Raw genomic sequence first — 25,292 nt, 5'->3', positions numbered from 1 at the left:
CCGGGCCACAGACGCGCGATCTCCTCCCTGCCTGCATTTTCCTGCATACGTGCCGTGACCGCCAGAGGGCCACGCCGGGCGAGCTGTCCCGGAGCGACCGACGGCAAAGTGGGTTTGGCACGCGAACTTTCTTCCTCCATTTCCCTGTGTGAGTGAGTGGGCCCTGTGTCTGGATATAGTTACACTGTTAAGCTTTTGCTCTGTGTCCCCTTTCCTTATCCTGATCACTGTACATTATAATAAATTGTGCTATTCCTCTTATTTGACCGTTCCCGTCCCTTCCATTAATTGGCCTCGCATAGTACGAATAAAACCGCTCGAATCGGGTTCCATAAAAGTAACAGCACGAGTCACGTGATACGCACACCGCTCAGGCGTACTCGATTAAGCGTGGCTTGTGCGAAGTCCGGTCCCCGTTTTCCTGGCAGCGTGGGTCAAACGTATGTGCGGCGTCGACCCGATACCCTTTTTCACGCTTGCTGCGGAAGTGGCGATTCGGCCTCGTGGACACGAAGACCCAAGGGGAAAAGGGGGATTAATCCCCCCTTTGTAACGTGGAGCGGGCTTCGGGAGATCCGCAACAATATAAATACATTTTTTACCTTTATCCTTTGATCCTGACAAAAGCAAAACTTTGGGATTAACTATAATAATAATAATAATAATAATGCATTTATTTTATATAGCGCTTTTCAGGAAGCCCAAAGACGCTTTGACAGAGTGCAAAACATAACGCATAGCAAAACATAAAGACAATTGCAAAAAAAGAAGAATCAATAGGGAGTCTAAATCATTCTACAGCAAAATTGGTTCACGAGTTATCAAGTGACCACTATATTCGTCATGTGTGTGCGTCTGTCTGTGTGTGTGTGTGTGTGTGTGTGTGTGTGTGTGTGTGTGTGTGTGTGTGTGTGTCTGTCTGTCTGTCCGCAGCATAACTACCCGATGATATCATCCGATCTTGATGAAACTTTGGTGGGAGGTTGATATCATGATCTAGTTGTGTCCTGCCTAGAGTGGGCGTATTGCGCCCATTGTGGGCGGAGCCACGCCCGAAAAAGATGTCTTTTTCGGGGGTAATCGAGTTCAAGCTACATCTTCTCTGAGGGGTTTGGTGGAATCTGACAGGGGTTTCGGTATTTGGTTAGGCCAATGTCACGTGTCTAGCCCCACGGAGCTCGATTTTTCATTTTCGCCCAAAGGTCAAGGTCACAAAATTTAGAAACGATTTTTTAGGGTTTTATTACATTGTTCGCTTCCTGATAGGGTGAAATGTCGTACATGATCTTATATTATCACATACATCATGAAATACAAGTTTTCCAACAAATTTCAGAATCTTCGACCTTTGACCTTCGAAGGTCACAAAGGTCAAATTTTCAAAGTTGTCGGAATCGAACCAAATTGTTGGTATTGTGTAGCTAACTAACCTTATAACTGATTATACATTATTTTCTATCTCATTTCAAGGTCAGTAACCTTCGTTTTGACATTTCCGGGCCAGCACCACACACAATTACGTACAGCTGGCTCTTAAAGGCCTGCACACGCAGCACATTGGGGCCCTTTGTAAATAGGTATGCACACCGCATGTCGGGGGCCGACATCTGCCACGTGTGCCCCCGACCCCCCAGTCCGTGCCTGTTTCGGTTATAGTCCGTCCTTTGTCATTGAATACCGCTCGCTCGTGAACAATCGTCGTCTCCTGACTTGTCTCAATTACAATCAGGTTTTTCACAACAAGTGGTCGCACTTACGTTGCATTCCGTGATGTACATTGCAAGGTCTCGCTCGAGGACGCCACGCTCTTTCTCCAAGGATTTCACCTCATTGTTACGATGTTGCAAAGTTTCCTCGAGTTCACCAACCTTGCGATGCTGACCTTCCAGTTCCTGTGTCATCTGACAGCACCACGACTGTCAGTACTTTCACCCATCACAAGGGCCAATTCCCATCAAAAAGGTGTTTGCAACATGAAGTGAAAAACTGCCCAAGTGCCTTGAAATTTATCAAATATCACTCGCTCTCTCTTACACTTTATCAACAGACACATTACAGTTCTAAAATAAAAAATACATTATCAGTCATGATCAGTGGAATTGAAGTCTATTCCTGTGGCCTAGAAAGAAGAACAAAGCTCCAACTGCTCCTGGACTCGAGAAGGTGAAGTCTTTTACACCTGAGTAGGTGAAAGTTTTGAAACCCTTGAATCTGACTCTGCTACCAGACTGGACGGCATCAGCTCACGTGTCCTAAAAACCTGCTCTGCTGCTCTTGCACATTCTTTTTCTCTGTCTCTGTCTCTGTCTTTGTCTTTTTCCCCCTGTCATTTGGGCTAGGTCATCCTCCATCTGCTTAGAAATGGGCCAGCATCACTATACTACATAAAAAGGTGCAAAAACAAATCCCCTCAACAACAAAACTATCCGCTTACTTGCAATCATCAGCATGATTATGGAATCCAAATCCTTCCTTTTCCCCAACAACCTCATCTCAGATCACAAGTTTGGATTCAGACCAGGTCCCTCTACCTTGGACATGCTGCTCTACCCAACAATGGATGGAGGCCTTCAATGTCAGTCATGATTATAGGGCAGTCTTTCTGGACATATCTGGTGCTTTTTATTCAGTCTGGCATCCTGCCTTACTCTCCAAACTCTCTGCCTATGGAATCCAAGGCCAACTCCACAAATGGCTCACCGACTTCTTCTACTCTCGTAGCCAATGTGTCGCTCTCATCAGAATCCTTTTATCTCCTTTCATCTCCTTTCCCTGTCAAGGCTGGAGTCCCCCAATGCAGTGTTCTGGGCCCAGTTATATTCCTGATTTTCATCAATGATCTGACTCTGGAAAATCCTCTATCTATTTGCTGACCCTATGCCATGACATCCATGATCGTACAGACAGGCAGGCTGCAGCCTTTTCCCTCCCTTCAGGCATTGAAAAAAATCAAAAGCTCTCAAACACTTGAAATATGTCTTTCATTCCTGACAAATCTCACTCACTATCTTACTATCCTAAAGGACCATCTGGCAAACCCTCTTATCTCCTTTCTTAACAATCCTCTTGAGAAGGTTCAGTCATTCAAACTCCTGGGTCTCACCATTAGCCACGATCTTTCTTGGGCAAACCACAACCGCATTTCAATGTTGGCCTCAAAAGCCAGCCACCGACTGGGTATCCTCCATCGTACACAGTACTTCCTTGGCACACCTGAACTCCTATCCACCTGCAAAGCCTTCATCCGCAGCTTGATGAAGTACTGCTCTCCCGTCTGGGCTGGCTTCCATGCCTCACGTCTTGCTCAGCTTGAAGCCGTGGAAACCAAGCCCTTTAAAATTATTGTAATGTCCCCCGATGAAAATGAGTCTATGGGCTTATGACTACGCCATCACAAATAGTTTGGTGGTCTGTGTCTTATATCCCCTCCTTTGTGGTCTTGCCCCCTCTGCTCTTTCCATGCTTTGCCACACGTATCCTACACCGTTCATTGAGGTACATGTAACAGGAAGCCCAGCAATTTATTTTGGCCTTGCGTTTTCGTGTCACCCATCAGCTAAAACACAAGAGACATCATATCTGCAACTCAGACAATTGCGGACAAGTTAAAGAATAATATTAAAATTCACATTGTAAAAGTGACACGAAAGTAATGTAACATTTTATTTCCTCAAAAATCAAGATGTGGAAAGTCAGGTTACAAAGAGGGTGGAAGAGTAAATAATCGTGAAATTTCTGCTCAATTAAAACATGAAGACTGTCGAAAATTACATATCTTGTGGCACAGTGGGGTGATGTTTGCCTGTCAAGGACTTTCATATAAAAGAGCATTTTGGGGGTATGACTTTTTTATGAACAAAGATACAACGAGAACGGCTCTAGGTAGAGCACATACTCCGTCAGGATGAACAGTTTACGTTTTGTATTCCACTGATGGGCCGGATCTGCATATGCGTCCCACTGATGCGCCGGGTCTGCACCAAAATCGAATCAGCTTGGTCTTTTCACCTACCCAAGGTTGTCATAATCCGTCCACAACCTTTTTAAATATCATGCTGGATATCGTTTATGGCCCCATCTCCCATTGGTTAATTTTGAAAATTAAAAAACATTCTCATATCCGGAACCGAATCCGGAGCTTAACCAAAATCGAATCAATTCGTTCTTGTCACACACCCAACCTGTCCACAAAGTTTTGTCCGAATCCGACCATAACTTAAGGCATCCAGCTCACAGACAGACAGACACAGGTGAAACCAATCACCATCAACCTTCGGTCGCAGAGGTAATGATGTCCTGCACTAGCCATGTAACGTCCTAAATAATTCTACACGAGCACATGAGAATGTCCACTCTGACAGGCCAAATGTACTTAGAGCTGCAGAATACAATGAAAAGGAAAAAAGTATCGTTTTTGCAACACACGTACAAGGTCAGTTCTGAATACAAATAAATCCAAGGAAAATATGAACGAGCATGATGTTATTCGTGTGGCGGATCTCAAGAAAAAGGAACTCGACTGATCAGAAAAAAATATTTTATCACTCAGCGACGGATAATTCAAGTCATTTACCCTTGGTTACCTTATGACATCTGTCTTGAGCATCCTGCAGTTCTTTTGTCTTTATCTGCAGCTTCTTCTCAATGGCCTTTTGTTTGGCTGGTGAGTCCAATGCAGACATAACAGAACTGCAAAAACATCATGTGAGAAGGAACTCAGCAACCATTGTGAGTGAGTTGGAACAGCATATATAGACAAGCATTACTTGAGTTCAGCATTTAATTTGCCAAACTTGAAAAACGAAAATGCAAACTGCATAAATCTTTGGATACTTGTGCAATTTTATTTTATTTTATATTTTATACAATGTTGCTCCTGTAATGTATGTGTGACAGTATTCTGCTTGAGAAAATATACCTCAAAGAACAACAGCATTCAAAGAACAAGCTCCAAAGGACGGATTAGCAAGAACCATCTCAAATTGTAGAATCATCTCCACAGTTATAATTCAGTATGACATCACCAAAGGTAACCTAGAAAGCCAAAGGGTATGAATTTTTTCCCAAAATTAGGAAATACCAGCTAAGTAATGTGTTCCACACAAAGTTATTTGTGTGGTATTTAACCTGCCTTTAAATGGTTCGGTGGAAATGCGAATGGTTCGGTGGATGTGCGGAGTGTCGTTGAGAGAGAGGAAGACAAATGATGAACTGCGAAAGATGATGGGAATAGAGCCTGTGATGGATGCTGTGAAGAGGAACAGTTTGAGATGGTTTGGTCATGTGTTGAGGAAGGATGAAAGTGACTGGTTGAGAAGAGTGATGGAAATGAATGTAGAAGGAAGTAGAGGACGGGGAAGACAAGAAAGACTTGGCTAAAGTTGGTGGAAGAAGAAATGCGGGCAAGGGGGTTAACAAGGGGAGATGTAGAAAATAGGGCAAAATGGAGAAGATTGTCATGGGGACCGCAAGGCTAACCCCCGCTCTAGCAGGGAAAATGGCCTTAAAATGCATGTTGTGTTGTTGTTGTTAACCTCCCTTTAAACCATTCACCAGAAGCTCCACAAATGTTACAATAGCAGATGTGAATGCATACAATGGATGGTAGTCCTTTCTTTCGTTTCAGTTTAGGGTTTAAGTTATGAAGAGAGGAAGTGTAGGGTGACAAGAGAAGGATCTGCTGTTATGGAGCTTTTTCTTGCAAATAGCTAAATCGTTCAAGCTGAAAGAGTATTCATACATCAATCCCGAACATAACGCAGGGTTCACACCACTATGAGAATAAACCTCAAAGCTAAGGTACAGTACAAGACACCAAACCATTGCTAGGCCACGCAATCCAAACTCCAGAGGCAATTGCAAATATGCATGTAGCAATGACAAGGAACCCTGATAGATATATATATATATATATATATATATATATATATATATATATATATATATATATATATATATATATATATATATATATATATATATATATATATATTTTTTTTTTTTTGGATACAAGATCGAGGCACGTGTAAGAGCTCAAATTTGTATGTTCACCATCATCAGAACTGTGCACAAATCAGTGAATAGAAGATATCGTTTTTATCAAATACATTCCTGCATTGTTTCAGAGGGAGACTATTTGAGGGACATCAATTTAAAAACCAAAACATAACTAGAACGGCACTCGGTAGAGCGCATAGTCTCACCTCACGTGCTCATTCTGAACAAAAGTACCATCGTTAACTAAACACTGCTACTATGGTCCATATACCAGTATCATCCATGCACTCTATTATGTCACATACATAGTTTTATTGATCGTCACCCAATTGACACCCAATAATTATTGGGATATACAACGACCACTTTTGTGCACATTTAAGGCTAAATTGGGTCGATGAAGGTGAATATGAAAATTTTTGGCCAATATGAATATGAGGGTCAAGTCCAGAGAGGCGGCGGGAGACCACCTATCTGTCTGCAATGGTAAAGTGATCGGCCCATAGACTCGGGCCCGGCGCAGGAGATTCCAATGATCTTGAATGTCTTGGTTTACACGACATTAAACTGAGCAAGGTGTGAGGCAGGGGAGCCAGCCCAGAGGGGAGAGCAGTACACTTCCAAGCTATGGACGAAAGCCTTGCAGATGGAATGAAGTTCAAGTGTTCCAAGGAAGGACTTTGTATGATGGAGGATGCCCAGACAGCGACTGGCTTTGGGGGCCAACTTTGAAACGTGGTTTGCCCAAGAAAGATCATGGCTAATGGTGATATTTTGAGTAACTGGATTTCCTCAAAAGGATTGTTTTAAAAGCAATGTGAGGGTTTGCCATAAGGTTATTTTGGAGAGAGATAGTGAGAGTGTGAGATTTGTCTGGATTGATTCACATTCCAAGTGTTTCACCAGCTTGTGATTTTGTCAAGGTCTGAAGAGGTAAGAGGCTGCAGCCTGCCTGACGGATGATGAATGTCACGGCAGAGGGTGGAGTCACCAGCAAATAGATAAAGGGGATTTTCCAGAGAGTCAGAGAGATCATGTATGAAGATTAGGAAAAGGACTGGGCCCAGAACACTGTCTTGGAGCACTCCAACGTTGACAGGGAAAGGAGATGAAAGGATTCTGTTGAGAGCCCTTTGAATTGAGATGAAAATCTCAATGAGATTCTCCATTTGAAAAGGAGTTGAGATGAATTCTGAAACATTGACTATGATAGTAGAGGAAACCAGTAAGACATGTGTTGAGCTTGCCTTTGATGCCATAGGCAGAGAGTTTGGAGAGCAAGACAGGATGCCAGATGGTATCAAAAGCATGAGATATGTCCAGAGAGACAACCCTGATCTCATGTCTGGCATTGAGGACCTCCATACATTGCTGTGCGAGTAAAAGCAGCATGTCCAAGGTAGAGTGACCTGGTCTGAATTAAAACTGGTGATCTGAGATGGGAAGTGGAAGACAAATTGGCTACAGGCTAGTGCTAGCAGATCAGGAAGCTGTTTCGGGTGTTCTGAAATTCGTGATATGGGACAAAATAAATACTTAGAATAGACCGAGCCTTTGTCAATGGCATTACACGATTACAGCAACGCCAGCGAAAAGACTGAATGATAAAATGAATGAACATGGCAAATGCAAGTCTCATAAAATGTGAAGATATAGGGTGAACCAGACAAAATCAGACCAGGGAGAAAGCTCCTGAAAACAGCGCTGAATTGTGGAGAAATCTGAATAAAGAACAGCAGGTAACTGAACATAATGAGAACAGCCTACATGACATGGAGAGAAGATCTGTCATTCAAGATACATGCTAGTAGCATTGTGCAGCTGCAGGTCAATGGATTGGATATCAGGAAAATGCTGCACATTCCGACCACGCATGTTGTAACATGTTGATGTTTGTAGCAGATAAAACGGCTTTGTAACTTGCAAAGGACATCATTTATTTAGCAGCAATTTCAATATCCTGATTGATGAAAGCACATCTCCCTCCAACATATCTCGTCTAATAATTTACATTTGAGTTGTATTTGAGAATGTACAATGCAACGATTTTTTCTAAACATTGTACACGTAAAGTTGGAAACAAGTTCTGGCATTGCAGATGAGCTTCTTTCCACCCTGAATCGGTATGGCTTATCTGAAGACAAAATGAAAAAGCATTTACTAGGTTTTGCAACTGATGGAGCAGCATAATGCTGGGGAAGTATAAAAGGGCAAGATCAGTTCTGCGTGGAAAGATAAACAGCAATCTCATTGAGTTTTTGATATCCGCAGGCTGTCATCTTCCTGCACATCGGTGACTGCTTGATGTGAAAGTTACCCTTCCCTCTAAGTTCGTTAGAAATGGCTCAATGGACAGTTCAAGTTCTTCACAGGACAAAGCAAAACATACTGGACTGCTAGGAAAGATGACAAACTGGCTGTTTGTCAAGGAACTGGCCACATTCAAGATGCACTCGAGACACTAAAAGGCCTGTCCAGGTTTCTTCAGAACAGGAACTCCACAGCCTTACTGCTGAGCCTGAGATTAAAGTTGCACTAAAAGCCCCAGGTGATAGAGAACAGGGATGGAATTAATACCATCACCATGAAAAAAAGAGTTCTCCAGAACCACTGCATTTAAAGGAGTTTCCAATTGCAGAGCCGTCTGAAGCCCAAATAATGAAATACACAAGCTTCTGCTTTCAGTTCTTCCAAGTGTAATTTGAAAACATGGGAAGAAGAGTTGATGATAAAGGGGTCCTGGAAAAGGCAGCCGTACTAAACCCTTCATTGTGGCCAGTAGAGGAGAATGCAAAAAAAAATGTTTGGGGATGACAAAATTCTGAATCTGTGCAAAACTGTAAAAATAAACGCTTGACTATTTCTAACCATGAAGGAATTTAGAGAGTACAAAGATACATGCCCTATGGGTAATACTAAGGCTACACAAGTTACACACAAAATCAGTGAGTTGCTCGATAAGCGTATGGGAATTTTGAAATGCACATTTTGAAACGACTGCCTGGACTCCTAGCGGATTTTGGAAATGAAGCTCCAGGGCTGCCTAGACTCCCAACACCAGGATATTTGACAACAACGATGATTAGCAAAGCATCATTTGACAACAACCCATCAAATAAACCTCAGTTTCAATAAGCATCCTGAGGTTCTCAAATTACGTCGTCGCTGGGAGTTGATGTTCGTTAAAGTGTTCATCACTTACTTAGAGCAAGTGAGGCTTGGCAGGGCCCGGCTATATGAATAACCGATGAAAGGCAGTTCGCGGCCCGAAAAACCGGGGGGCCTCAGCTGACTGGGTGACCACAGGGCAGCCAGGCCCTGCTCGTGGCCCATCTCCTCACAGTTGGACGTGTCATCATCGCCCAGCAAGGTGGGGACAAATGGTGGAGGTGCTGTGAACAAGCATTGGGAAAACAGATAAATTAAAATTGGCACTGGGACATTTTATCAGAATATATTTTTAGGGACAAATAAATTTTACATTTCAGAATTTAAAAAAATATTTCATGGCAATCGTAAAGAAAAGCAATGTATTCCTGGAAAGCAGTAAACCCTCCAAATTCAGGAGGGTTATGTTCCTGGAAAACCTCTCAAATGCAGAATTCACGAATACGGATACCTGATTTAATGGGAAAAGGGGGGTTAGGTTCCTGGGTCAGACTGACAATAGTGTGGAAATGGTTATTGTTAAAAACAATGTTTAGCCAAGTACGGAGTACAGGGTTAAATATTCTGATATGGAAAGGGAAGGAGGATGTTCAAGATCCGAGGAAGTACAGGGGCATGCACTCCTTAGTCATGTCATGAAGGCGCTGGAGAGGGTTCTGGACGGGAGGATAAGGAAGAGCGTGGATAAGGAGATCGAAAAAGAACTGTTGGGGTTTAGAAGGTGTAGGGGAACGACAGTTGGGATGATCACACTGAAACAGCTGGTGGAGAAGAGTTTGGAAGTGCAAGGTGAAATGGCATTGGGATTTGCAGACTTTGAAAAGGCCTACAACACTGCCCCAAGAGAGATGGTGATGGCGACACTGGGATAGATGGGAGTGCCGGAAGCAGAAGTTAGGTTGGTGGAAGGGATGTACAAGGGAATGAAGAGAAGAGTTTTGGTTGGTCCTGGGATGTCAGAAGAGTTCAGTGCAAACATCAGTTTGAGGCAGGGAAGTGCTCTCAGCCCACTCATGTTTATCATGATGGAACTAGTAAGCAGGAAGGTAACCATACCATGAAAGTTATTCATTCAGGTTGCATGTTTGCGAGAACAACAGGGTCAGAAGGATTGTGGGAGTGAAGACGGTGGATAGAAGGAGAAAGGATAAACTGAGAGAGGAGATTGGTGGGCAGATGAGCTTGGCAGGGAGATTGGTGAAATGCTGGCTGAGATGGGCTGGACACGTGCGGATGGGGGAAAAGAGAATGGCAAATAGAGTGGATAGGTTGAGGACACAAGGTAGGAGGAAAAGAGGTAGACCGCAGTTGAGATGTGAGGTTTGGGTGAAGAGGTATGTCAGTAAGGTGGGGGTGGTTGGAGAGTGGAGAGAGTTGGCTGAGGACAGAGGTGAGTAGGTGATAAATGTTGCTTCTGGGACACCTCCGTTTAACATGGGAAATCCCTATCTAATGTCATTTACCCCCCTGTCTTTAAAAAAAATCATAAACACCTCTCTTTCTCCCTCTATGAACCTATAATCCTTCTCACCTTATGAACCTATGATCCTTCTCGCCTTATGAACCTATGATTTTCTTCCTTTATGAACCTATAATCCTTCTAGCCTTATGAACCTATGATCCTTCTCACTTCCATGTAAATTTCCCTCTCACCATCACTTTTCTTCATTTCCCCTTAACACCTCTATTCCTGACCCCCTTGGTCTTATGGACCTTTTACTCTTACTATCAATGATCATTGTTGTTCATTGATCATTGATTATGTTCGGGTCCTGTGCCACACACTTTTTGTTAAGCTCCGCGCCACTTTTTGCTAAGCCCCGCCCACTTTTTGTTAATCCCCACCCCTTTTTGGTAGGCTCCGCCCACTTTTTACTAAAGACCACCCACTTTATAAACTCTCCAGCATTACATTATTTTTAGTTAAGACATTACATCATTTTCTGTTGAAACATTACATCATTTTCTGTTGAAACATTACATCATTTTCTGTTGAAACATTACATCATTTTCTGTTGAAACATTACATCATTTTCTGTTGAAACATTACATCATTTTCTGTTGAAACATTACATCATTTTCTGTTGAGACATGCCCAGACTTGCCCAAGGGAATTTCCACAGGAAATGACACACCCAGTCTTTCTTATAAAAGGCACTAACCACACAGGCCTTTTCAAACACACTTTCTGCTTCACTTGAGAATGGACTACTATGCTGAAAAGGAGTTGGATAACTTTGACATTCCTTGGAGTCCTACTACCTGTGTGGAGCTCAACCTTCAGATTGATGAACTGGACTCGAACCTCTTATCAATGGAGGTAAGTTTATTTATTTATTTATTAAATTTTTTTTTTTTTGTATTTTTTTTTTTGTATTTTTTTTTTTTTGGGATATTTTTTTTTATTATTTTTTTTTTTTTGTATATTTTTTTTTTTGTATTTTTTTTAATATTTTTTTGTATTTTTTTTTTTGTATTTTTTTTTTTTGTATATATTTTTTTTTGTATTTTTTTTTTTTTTTTTTAGTTTTTTTTTTTTTTTTTTTAGTTTTTTTTTTTTAGTATTTTTTTTTTAGTATTTTTTTTTTAGTATTTTTTTTTTTTTGTATTTTTTTTTATTTATTTATTTTTTTTTTTTTTAGATAAGACTCGTGCAAGAGTCAACAAAGTTTCTTTTAATATTCATAGAGCTTGATTTATATAAATAATAATATTGTATTAAATTAATATGTTGTTATTTTCTCTCACAGGAAATTGTATCTGAGATACAAAATGAAAATACCACTTTTGCCACAACCTGGGGTGAAATGATGATTGATTTGTTTGAAGACCTTTTGAACAACCAAGACCCACAGAACGAGTTCTACCTTGATGACCCAGCCAAAGAGTTATACCGTGGAGACTCACTAAATTTGAGAAAAACAAATTATGAGGTCTGCCTAGATGGTTCTAACTGTGGAGCCTACCTTGGAGACTCACTAAATTTGGGAAAAACAAATTATGAGGTCTGCCTAGATGGTTCTAACTGTGGAGCCTACCTTGGAGACTCACTAAATTTCATAAAATTAGGAAAAGAGTTTTACCTTGGAGACTTTGAAAACTGGTTTCGTTTTGGAGACTAGCTGTGTGGAGCTAAACCTTCACCTTGATAAACTCGATTCAAATTTCTCATCAATGAAGGTAATATTTTATTTTAATATACATATAATAATTGTGTATTAAATGTAAAAAATAATTAATTAATACGTTGTTATTTTCTCTCACAGGAAATTGTATCTGAGATTCAAAATGAAAATACCACTTTTGCCACAACCTGGGGTGAAATGATCGATTTGTTTAAAGACCATGACCAAGAGAACGAGTTTTACCTTGATAATCCAACGAAAGAGTTTTACCTTGGAGGCTCTTTGGATTCTAAAGCAATGAACAATGTTCTTTCTTTAATGACGTTTGATTTAAGGTAAGTTCAGTTGATTAATTAATCAATTAAAGTATATGTTATTTCATTCAATATTAGATAAGTAATATATTTCTTTTTTACATGTATTTCAGCAATATCAAGAAAGTTCGGGGAAGAAGATGCTGGAAAATACTTTCTTCCCATTTCTACTTTTTCCAACTTGAAAGCCTTGAAAGACAGAATTGGAGGAAGAGGAAAAATATATATATTGAAATACGTATTAAAAAACATTTTAAAAAAATATTGAAATACGTATTAAAAAAAGAAAAGGAAAAAAAGATTATGCTAGGGTTAGGGTTGGGATTTTGAATGTGAGGGTTAGGGATGGGGTTGGGTTAATGGGTTGGGTTAGGGTTGGGATTTTGAATGTGAGGGTTAGGGATGGGTTGGGTAAGGGATGGGGATGGGTTAGGGATTGGGTTGGGTTAGGGTTCTGGATGTGAGGTGAATTTTTGAATGAATGTCAAACCTCACAGACTCATTTATCTTATATTATCATTGAATTGTTTTTAAAAAGTTGGGAAAAGATAAATAGAATTGGAAGGTCATACAAAGAGATGGAGTTAAGAACTTTTTTTAATGGTTGATGTAATGGATTCAGTTGTTTTGACTAACAAATATGGTGTTTTAATGTGGGGGTTGGGTTAGGGTTTGTACATTATTATGACCCACTCACACACACACAAAAGTTAAGCCCCAACTAAAAAGTTGTGGGATTCTGTGTTTGGGGTTCACAGATTTAAAAACGTATCCCCATGATACACACAAAAGTTAAGCCCCAACTAAAAAGTTGTGGGATTCTGTGTTTGGGGTTCACAGATTTAAAAACGTATCCCCGTTATACACACAAAAGTTAAGCCCCAACTAAAAAGTTGTGGGATTCTGTGTTTGGGGTTCACAGATTTAAAAACGTATCCCCATTACATTTTTTTATTTATTTATTATTTTCAAGGGTTATCAGCTTTGTTTTTTGTAATTCCTGTGAATAAAATGACCCTAAGATTTCTTCTCCATTTAAATCATATAATTTGTAGGTCCAAGGGACTGTATCCATTACATCAACGATTTTAAATAATTCATTAGTCCATTTTTTTGTATAACCTTTCTCAAAATGGCTTTTCCATCTGTATATTCTTACAATATCACCAACTTTGAACTTCGGTTTTCTCAAATTAATCTCCTTTTCATATTCTAATTTTGTAAATGATTCTGATGGTTTTGATTTTGTTGATGAATGAACGGTATTATTGTAATTATCTACAATACCCTGAATTAAATACACCCATTTTTGAGAACCGAGTTGTGTGAATTTTTTATATAGCCTCTCTTTCAAAGTACGATTAAAACGCTCAATAACAACTGCTTTTCCTTCATTAAAGGTGCTGTATAATTTAATACCCTCCCCCTTAAGAAATTTCATAAATATTTTGTTATAGAACTCTGTTCCCTCATCGGTCCACAGTTTCTTTGGTTTTCTTTTATCCCTATCAAATATTAGCTTAAAGGATAACATTAAAGTATCACCCTTTTTATTTTTTAAAGGAACAACCCAGGCAAATCTACTCCTCAAATCAATAACGGTTAAAGCATACCTGTATCCCCTGTCATTATTCAATTCAATTAAATCAGCGGACCATATGTAGTCAGTGTCTTTGGAATAAACCTTCCTTCTTTTAAACTTGGTGATTATAGGTTTGTGTAATTCTTCAGCCAAAAGCTCCTCAGTCTTGATGACATCATTAGAGCCTAATAGTTTTTTGAGGGTGAATAACCAAGACCAAGTTTCAATTTAGCATTTATCAAATTTCTCACAATAAACCTATCAACTTTCTCTCTCAACGTTGGATTTTGTATCAAAGACAAATTATACAACATTTCTCTGTCGGCTTTATGTTTTTCAGTCAACGTAGTGGTTTTCCCATAAGCAATATCATGCTTCATACACACTTCATCAACCCTATTTGTAGGTTTAGACCAAGGTTTAGGATTGTCAGCCTCATCTAATCTTTTATCCAAGTTTGTTCCTGGGCCACAGAAAGAATACCCTGGAAGGTGTAATTCCCCTGGAATTCCAGTTGTTGTAAATTTGCTACCTGACAAAAACTTTTGTATGTCTCCTCCACTTTTATGAGAGATGAATTGACACTTTTTAGAGCCACACACTTGACATATTCCTTTTTGATAAACTCTATTATTTTTAGCTTTAACATAAGAGATATTTTTAGATTTAGTTTTCTTTTTACATTTGAGACAATAACTCATATTTATTTATGAGAAAAAGTCCTACATAGTGCCAAAACCTTTTTGGTTTTCAACATATACATTTCTATCTTGATTTTTAAAACATAAAGAATCCTTAGAAATGGCTTCACTCTCTCCTCCATTTATTTACAAATAAAACTAACTAAAGTCAATAACACCAACATCATCAACTATATGTTGTATATCTGCGCTCTGAATTCATTATAGCAAATTTAAAAACCAATAAGTTCGGAAGAGTCATTAATTCTTTATTTTCCTCTTCAGTGCGTTGAGATTTATTTATTTGCCGTAATACCTTCAATCTTTCATTAATCTCAGGAATGGTCATATTTTTATATTTTTCCACCCTCTCTCTTTCCTCCCTCTCCTCCTTCTCCTTCTCCTCCTTCTCCTTTTTCTCCCTTTCATCCTTCTCCTTTTTCTCCCTCTCCTCCTTCTCCTTTTTCTCCCTTTCCTCCGTCTCCTTTTTCTCCCTTTCCTCCTTCTCCTTTTTCTCTCTTTCCTCCTTCTCTTCTTCAACTCCTTCCTCATCCCTTGCTACCCTTGAGCTTGAGCCCCAAAGAATATTATACATATACTCATCTGGATTTTGAGATATTCTTGTATCTATAATTATTTTTCTCATAATAGGATACCAATAAGATTTGTTGACGATTTCTAAAAGAGTTTTATATTTCATAACTTTGAGAAGTTCATTTTTATTTAATATTTTAAACAAGTCTCTATTTGTGGGTTTAACAATATCAGTATAAGGCCAGTTTTTTATGACAAAATTCCCATGTATATGCTCCAAATCATAAGGTATGTAATACCGAGCACCCTTTTCTTGTAGGTATCCTTGAATACAAAAATTATAATTCTCTTGTAGTCTTCTTCCTGCCATTTATGTATCAGAAATATATGTGAGATTAATATTATGACAGGTAATACCACCCCATCTTCCCACTACCAAATCGGTTTGTATTCCTCGGCTTTCTATCCTTATCTCATTACCTTCCTTCTTTGTCATGCGAACCATCGCTATACTATCATATATTTTTCTTTTCTTAAAATCACGTATTTGTTGTTTACTAATTGTACTTCCACATAAATCCTTATCTTCACCAAGTGGATAATATTCTTCTTTACGAAACTGATTTAAATCATGTAGGTCTTCTATGTTTATTGAAAAAGACCAATTATACCCTAAATCAGGCATATCATACCCCCATTTATTAATTCGCATATTAACTAAATGTCCTTCTTTATAAAATTCAATTGTAAGCAGGTAGTTAAATTCAATGAGGAAAGGTGTATGGTCAGTATAACCAGGTGTTGTGGTTGTAAATTTTACTTGTTTAACAAAACGTGCTGTTTTCTTTAAAAATATATATTGTGATAAATCACTTAATCTAATTAAGTCATTCGCATCTGTAGGGTTTGGATAATTGATTAATTTATAAGTATTCTTCATATTAATATTTTTACTTACACTATATTTTTGTCGTTCAGCCTGTGCCTTTGTATAATAATTTGATAAATCAATATCCTGAGAGGATTTTCCAAAGATAGAACCATCTTTTCCAACATAAGTCATTTATATTAGATTAAAAATGATATCATAAAAATTTTCATTATTGTTGAGTTGAAATAATACATATAAACATAATTGACCACAACATTTAGAATTAATTTCTTGAACTTGAAATGTTTGATAAACACCATTCTGTAAGAATTGTATTACTTCAACAGGTGGTGGCATACCATAACTATCAAAATAATATTTATCCTGACTATTATGAATGCAAACCCAATGAGAACCATTCTGTGTGTCTAAATTCATAATAATATTCTTTGTATTCTTATTTATATGTATTAATTCATCTCTCATACAAATAACCACATTATCAATTTTTAGTGTTTTACAATACTTAGCTAGTTCTATATTTGACGTTGTATTCTTTCCAAATTGTTTAAACCATTTATCCATTTATTTATGAGAAAGATACAATCCATTACCCCGTTTAGTTAGTTTAACACCCGCTTGAGCGATAGAGGAAAGCATATCTCCAACTAACAATCTAGCTTTATCAGGTAGACTTTCAAGTTTTTGAGCAAAATCTACAATTACACCACTTCCACTAATTTGTTTCTCCAACTCCTTGTTATGTCTTTCCAATTCTTTTTGAGCTTTTAGTTGTGCCTTCCTTTCGTTAGCAGTTTTTATCGCTGCTGAAATACCACCAGTCAATGCTCCCGCCGCACTTAAACCAGCAAATAAAGGAATTAGAAATGGGAGAAATCCTCCTCTTGACTCGTCTATTGAATATTTCTTTAACATAGGTTTTGTCATTTTAATTTTAAGTGATCCAGCATCATTTAGTGTTTTCACCTGCTCTCTTGTGAGTAAAACATCAATTCTTACTGCTCCTTTTCTTTGAAATGTATTAACATTAATAATACAAGGCTTTTGATTTTGAATACAAGATGTTAATTTATCAAGATTGATTTGATTAACATATACCCCTACCATTTATTTATGAGAAAAAACCTATGTGATATTAATCATAACACCATTATCTGTATTAATCTGTAATTCTGTTTCCTCCAAAAGCAAACAATAAGCATCAACTTCTTCATTCTCTCCTCTTTCAATGTATAGAGAAGTATCCACTCTATTAGACTTTATAGTTTCCTTTTGAGAACTCAGGTCAATTGCGTAGATTGTATAAAGTTTTTGAAACGCAACCATATCCAAAATAGGTTCATTATTACCATTACTTTCACACACCTTTTGGTAGGACTTGTAGGCTTCCGCATAATCATTTTTTTCCCAATCAATTTCCAATCTATCTCGCGGATAAAATGTTCCATCAAGAGAAACCCGAAGTTGTTTCACCTTAGCATTATCACTCAGCGCATTATTCTTATTAGTACCCTCCTCTCCATCTGGTTTTTTTAAAATGAGCCAGAGGTATCGTGGCTTTCCTTCAAGAACACCCAAATTCCAAGTGTAGGTAGTGTGTTCCAGTTTAACGTGTTGACATCTTCTTTTAAGGTATGATACATTTAGCGGTTTCTTTGAGTTAAGTCTTCTATTTAACATCTCTTCCGTTTTAAGATTAGGAGTATATTCACTGATATACCAACACAAATCATTAATAACAAATTTATTATTTTCTCCAAAAGCATTTTCATCCCCAAAAAGCAACCTATTTACATTATCATTCCTTTGTAGTTGAAATCTAATTTTAAGGCCATACAAAACTTTATCATAATCACAAAATCCAAATATACCTTTCAGAGGTACTGCTACCGTAAAACTATTCTCTGCTTTTGTATCATCATTATACATTGACTTCCTTTGACTATAACCAGGGTCAGCATTTGTTCCCGTTGACATATCAGGAATAAAACCTTCAACAGCTCCCTTACCCATTCTATCACTAAACGAATATAGTGTAAATTTCATCATTTCAGATATAGCAGAGACATAATCAACCGCTTCAACCTCTTGTGTTCCAATATACAGGCGGACACTATCAAACATTTTCCAGAAGAAATCATTTACGAGTGTAGCATTAGTATTATTCGCAGCCTTAGTGAATTTAAATTTACACAGCAAGAAACTATCAGCTATATTCAAGTAAGTTTGTTGATTATTTATTTCAAAACTTTTTGTTCCGTTTGAATTCCAGTCTGTTCCTGTTATAGCATTTACCTTAAAATAGTCTTCCTTTTTAGTAGAGTTTGAAATGATAATCGTATCATCCAAATCATAGATACTATCAATCGCTTCCATACTTGTATTTATATAGCATTAAAATCGTTGAAACCCTGACCCAAGTATTTTAATGATTTTTTGTCGTTCTTGTGAAGATAGTTGAGTTTTACCTTTTTTAATTTCTTTGATTGCTTGTAATTTATGAGACTCCTTTTGAGCATCTTTTATACTCTTTATAGCACCCGCAACTGAGCCCACGGCTGAAGCAGTTGAACCAATTAGGTCTTTATGTTTAAGGATGGTTGAACCAATACCCATTAGAGTATCAATTATCCCATCTCCTTTATTTCTAAATTGATGTCCCACACCCCGTTGTCTCTTTGGTTTATAGTATCCTCTCCCAAGAAACATACCTTCACCCTTATAGTATGGTGAAAGGAACATCCCATCCCCTGTAATTATTTTATATTTTCCCAACTCGTGTTTTCTCACAATAACCATTATTTATTTATTGAAAAACTTCACGTAGGTGAATTCTGATGGATATAATTTCATCATTAAAGGATATCATACGATTATCTTGGTCGGTTATCCTAAAATTTACTCTGTATATGGTTTTTCCTGACAGGTAAATAGACAAGATTTTTTGGTTCCATATTAAATTTATAACCAATCGGGGTTGAGTATGCGCTGAATGAAAATATTGTATTTGTTCTTATTCCATCGTTATAAGCACCATCAATCAAATCACAATGAATTAATACTGAATTTATACCGGAGGATATTTGAATGACATTATCACTGTAAAACGTCCCGTTAGTTTCAATCTTTTTAGAAGAGAACCCCAATAGCTCTCTGAACGAATTTTCAATCGTGAAATCAACTTTATAATTATTTTTAAGTTTAATAGTTGATTTTGAAGTGTGTTTTTGAATATCTATTACAATATTTTTTGGTTCATCACCTTTTTCTTTCATAAGGCGAGAGACTTCTGAAGATATTTGAGAAATCTCGTAAGCACCGGGTGAAACGGTTATAGTTTTATATCCACTTCCTGGATTATAACTAAACTTGTTGTTTTTCTCTGTGATATTAAAAAGGGTATTGTAAGTCTCCATTGACAACAAAGAAGCCTCATATTCTTTTTTGGGGTCAAGTTGTAGTGGGTAAGGGAATGAAGCTGTGTAATCACTCGTTGTGAAATTAAAACTAAGAATTGTGCTTCTCATCTTATTTAATATCTAATAAAATATCTTTGTATTGACATTTATTAATTATTTTCATATTCATCAACTGATCTAAAATGGCGGATGCTTCATTAAAACAATTGTTGTTTCCAGCCTTCTTACTACCTAACAACAATAATAACCTATTAACTAATTGTGATGGGTCATTTGGAAGAAAACCAACACCCGAACCAAGCTTACTTAAAGCATCAATAATATGTTTCTCCTTCTCATTCTTCTTACTTTTACCAGCAACAGAAACTCCATAATCAAGTGCGTTTAGCAACTCAATATACTCTCTATCTTCCTCTCTTTCCATATCAAGCGGTTCATCAAAATAAGGTGAATTAGAATGTCCATCTTTTGTTAGAAGAAACATTAATCTTGGGGTTAATTCAACATTTGGTTGGTCAGAACTTAAGAACACCAATTTATCATTAAATATCAATAACTTTTCTTTCACAAGATGGAACTGTGCTGGTTCTTCTGTTGGAATGAGACCTGCTCTGGTTTTTGAACCCTTCAAATATTCATTGTTTTGAAGAGCTTCTACAATATAATTGGAAAGTTTATTTACCTTCTCAAGATGCCGAAATAATCCTTCATCATCATATTCTAATTCTCCAAGTTCTTGCTCTGTCATTTGACTAAAATCTTTGAGCATTTGAAATTTTTTTGGAGTAAATTCTACCGTGGGAACTGTAGGTGAAATCGTTTGTTGAGTTTTTAAAAGTGGTTTAAAAAATTTCTCTTGTTTTCTTTCAAAGGCTTCTTCACCAGTTAGTTTCTGTCTCCTTTTCTTCTTTATGTCTTCCTGTTGCTTTACAACTTTTGAAACCAACTCTTGATGTTCTTTAAACTTTCTTACTCTTTCTTCGGTATTCATTTTCTGTATTTATTTATTGAAAAATATCATTTAGTATCTCATCTTGTTTCACAACAATATATTTATATTTTCCGATCGTGTGTTTCATATTATTTTCAAATTCCTTCTTACTACGTAATGTAGAACAATTATCTCTCCAAAAATTATTTGTATCTATTGAATTTAACTTAAATAAAATAAAAGTATTAGCATTGTTTCTTATTGAGCGCCGAGGGAGTTGAAAATATGACTGACTAAGATAAATACAATTACAAGAAGAATGTCTCCCTCTTGTATAGTAGCTATCCATTACTGTTTGGTTTCTCTCATTAACACAATCATCAAAGATAACGAGGTTCTTTTTTGATTTATCTAAATCTTGAGGTGAAGGTATATCATCCGTATTATCACTGAGAATACAAGTTATGGGTTTTAGTTTTGATTTTGATTTCTGTGTATCACAAAATAATTGTATTATATCATCAATATTATAATCATTTAGTTTGTTTTGAAGTTTAAATAAACCGATAATGTCTTCCTTTTTAAGACCCGCATTAAAACCCTGTGAGAGTAGTTGATACTCAGGTTGAAAACTTGACTTTGTAAAAATTATTAAATTATCATAATCTAAAAAATTAGGACTAAGGAGCATCTTTAAAAGTAAACAGGTTTTTCCACATCCGCTTGAACCGACTATTAGACATCTCAATGAATTTGGAAGATTTTTATGGTTATTAAATTTTATCTTATTTTCCCAAACGGGTAAAAAATCATTCATTTATATATTTGGAAAACAAGTCATCCAACTTTTTTTGAGTTTTTTGAGAAACTCTATATTTTATCCTGAGTTCAGGTTTAATTTCAAAATAATCCATTATTTTGTTTATATAGTATCTTGTATTAACATTTCCATTAAAATTATTTTGAATAATAAATATCATTAAACCCTTATACATTTCCTCAATACAAATAGTCTCTTCCCTTGTAAGAAATGGTGTATTATCACCATAATACTTAACATTCATCTCTCTTATTAATCTTGTAAAGTAATTCATTTTTGGTTCTAATTTAAAAGAGTTATATATTTTTCTATATTTTTTGTTATCATTAATTAGAAGATAATCACAGAAAATACATTGTTTATATGCTTCTGATTCTGTATTAAGCCCCACTCTACCACAAGCCAGACAATTCTCTAATTTATCATATGGAGAGTCTGGAAATTCTAAATATCCTTCAGAATTTATCATATTTATAAAGTAAAATTATACTTAAAACAAAGTGCCTTTTTTAGAGGCTTTTTAAAAGATGAAACTGTGCTTAAAGTAAAACACCTTTGAGCTTTTCAACTCGTTTTATGTATATAACTTTACTTAAAGTAAAACACCTTTGAGCTTTTCAACTCGTTTTATGTATATAACTTTACTTAAAGTAAAACACCTTTGAGCTTTTCAACTCGTTTTATGTATATAGCTTTACTTAAAGTAAAACACCTTTGAGCTTTTCAACTCGTTTTATGTATATAACTTTACTTAAAGTAAAGCGTCTATGTATTAGCCAGAAAGTTTAGATACTCTAGTTCATCAATTTCAATTTCACTATCTGAGTCATCAATAAAGCTACTCTCATAACTATCATTTGAACACAAACTATTAGTATCATAACTATCTTCAGATCCTAGACTCTCAGTATAATAACTCTCAGAGTATTGACTGTTAATATCACTCATTTACATACCATTAAACTTCCATCAATATCTATATGTTTTCTTTCATTAGAACTAATAACCACAATATTTTCTACATTAAATGTTATTTTCAAATAATCTCTAATAATCAGAGTACGGAATGATAGTTCACCACTAATATTCATATTATTAATTTCACCCACATCTTTGGGTCTATTAAAGAATATACAAATGTTTCCTCTAGAATCGTTGATGGTCTTATCATTCATTTTCAAAGCTTCTTTATCAATGACCTTTTCAAGCTTTGAGTAAATTGTTAGTAGTAGTGGAGAAACTTTTGTCAAATTTACTTTAATAGAGTTATTAATTAACATAGCTTGTCCCGTAAATTTAATAAAAGGACACATGTTATTCTCCATTATGGGTTTAATCCAAAAATTTCCATATTTATCTTTGTTCAATTTAACATCTTTGACATATTTTTCTATATCTTCCACCGAAGTAGAGATTGATTGAAATTTGTCTTTTGTGTTTTGAAACATTGTATTTATTAGCTAATAAATTTGCGTTTACTTTAAGTAAAGTTATATACATAAAACGAGTTGAAAAGCTCAAAGGTGTTTTACTTTAAGCACAGTTTCATCTTTTAAAAAGCCTCTAAAAAGGCACTTTGTTTTAAGTATAATTTTACTATATAAATAAATATGATCAAAGCAACGTATTGTGATGTTTGTGAACAAGAATATAAACACTACAAAAGACACCTTAAAACTAACAAACACACATTTAATCTACTTCACCTACTATCTCCTATTCAGAAGGAAACAAAACACTGTTCTGCATGTAATAAAAATATCCTCAAGAAAGGCTTCGAAATACATCTTAAAACAATTCTACATTTATCAAATTTTATCACAACTAAAAACTCTGATGGCGCATTCAAAGAACATATTAAAATAAGAGTCTTTAACTTCAAACCTCCTGAACCAGAGTCTATAGTTGATGCTGTAGAAATAGTTAAACCTGCTGTTCAAACGTTGATTGAAAAAACACTAAAAGAAATGAAACCACTTAAATTTTATATGGGAGTAAAATTAGAAATGACAAAGGACGAAGGAGTTATAGATACACCATACATGAGAACTGAGCCACACTTTATATCTTCATATCAAGATTTTAAAACATCAGGAGTCTATGATGAACTTATTAAACAAGAGCAAGATGTGGATAATTCAATCGTAGGAAGTGGATTCAATATAGGAAAAATTATTTACATAGACATTCATATTCTTAAATCAGATCCTCTAAAAGCTTCTTCCTACATTGATTTACCCAGTGTTATCAAAAATAGAAAAGCAGTTATCAATATCAAAAATAAAGACAATAAATGTTTTCTCTGGTCTATTCTAGCACACTTACATCCTCCACATTTTCATGATGAAAGAGTATCTCATTATAAAAAATATGAGAATACATTAAATACGAAAGATCTAAAGTTTCCGATGGCTTTAAATGATATTCCTAAATTTGAAAAGATAAATAATTTATCAGTTAATGTTTATGGTCTAACAGAAACAAACAGCATTCAGGTTTTAAAGCTTTCTGACAATTGTAAACAAACTCATATTAATCTTCTATATTTTAATTCAGAGGAAAATTCACATTATACATACATTAAAGATATTGCTAAATTAATAAAACCACAAGTATGTAAAAGAACAAATAAAATATATATTTGTTTGCGTTGTCTTAACTTCTTCCATACACAAGAAAGATTAGATAAACATTCAAATTATTGTGGTGAACATAAATCAACGGTAATCAATATGCCTAAAGAAGGCTCAAATATCACATTCAAAGATGAAAAGAAAAAGATCAAACATCCATTTGTTATATATGCTGATTTTGAAAGTATTCTAGAAAAAATAGATACTGCTTCTCCAGATCCAAAAGATTCATACACAAATAAATATCAAAAACATACTCCTTGCGGTTTTTGTTATTATATCAAATCATCCGTTGGTGATAAATATAACAAGTTAGAGGAGTATAGAGGCTCAAATACCCCAGATGAGTTTGTGAAACGACTAGAAAAAGACTGTGTCCGATTAACCAAGATAATGAGAGAAACTAATAAACCAATGTCCTTGACGAGTGAACAGAAAAGGGAATTTAGAAAAAACAATGTTTGTCATATTTGTGAGGAAAAAATTGGTGAAGGTCTAAAGGTTAGAGATCATTGTCATCTCACTGGTAAATATAGAGGTCCAGCTCATCAAAGTTGTAATATTAATTATCAACTCCCCTCTTTCATTCCTGTCTTTCTTCATAACAATGCTCATTATGATACGCATCTATTTATTAATGAACTTTCAAAGACATCTGGACACATTTCAGCAATTCCTAACACAGATCAGAAATACATTTCATTCACAAAAACAATTCACACATCTCCTATTACTCATATCAGATTTCTTGATACATTTAAATTCATGGCAAGTCCATTGGCTAACTTGGTTCAAAATCTAAAAGAGTTTCCATGTCTTTCAGAGTATTTTTCAGATAAAGATTTTCTAACACAAAAGGGAATTTACCCCTATGACTATATGGACTCATTTGAGAGATTCAATGAAACACAACTTCCTTTAAAAGAAAATTTCGATAACAAATTAAACAACAGTCATATATCTGATAAAGATTATGTACACGCACAAAATGTTTGGGAAAAATATAACATCAAGAATCTTGGTGAGTATCACGATTTGTATCTCAAAACTGATGTGCTTTTATTGGCCGATGTATTTGAAGCCTTTAGATCTGTTTGTCGCACTGGATATGGATTGGATCCTGCTCACTACTACACAGCACCTGGATTGGCTTGGAGCGCGATGTTGAAAATGACAAAACAAGATTTGGATTTGATA

At 36.1% G+C, this 25,292-nt stretch overlaps 1 protein-coding gene across 6 annotated transcripts in view; it reads right to left on the bottom strand.

The window, feature by feature from the left end:
* CIT (citron rho-interacting serine/threonine kinase) overlaps nt 1-25,292 on the bottom strand; it is a 183,776-nt gene that overhangs the window by 99,417 nt on the left and 59,067 nt on the right. For all 6 annotated transcript variants that reach the window (XM_078768329.1, XM_078768330.1, XM_078768331.1 and 3 more), the window contains 3 exons: nt 9,200-9,389; nt 4,584-4,689; nt 1,758-1,901 (listed from right to left, as the gene is read on the bottom strand). In XM_078768329.1, the coding sequence (XP_078624455.1) occupies nt 1,758-1,901; nt 4,584-4,689; nt 9,200-9,389 (440 nt within the window). The remainder of the gene's footprint in view (nt 1-1,757; nt 1,902-4,583; nt 4,690-9,199; nt 9,390-25,292) is intronic.

Source organism: Myxine glutinosa, chromosome 14 (assembly GCF_964187855.1).
Source record: "Myxine glutinosa chromosome 14, kmMyxGlut1.1, whole genome shotgun sequence".
In the NCBI taxonomy this organism is placed as follows: domain Eukaryota; kingdom Metazoa; phylum Chordata; class Myxini; order Myxiniformes; family Myxinidae; genus Myxine; species Myxine glutinosa.
This window is presented reverse-complemented; position numbering and strand designations above follow the sequence as displayed.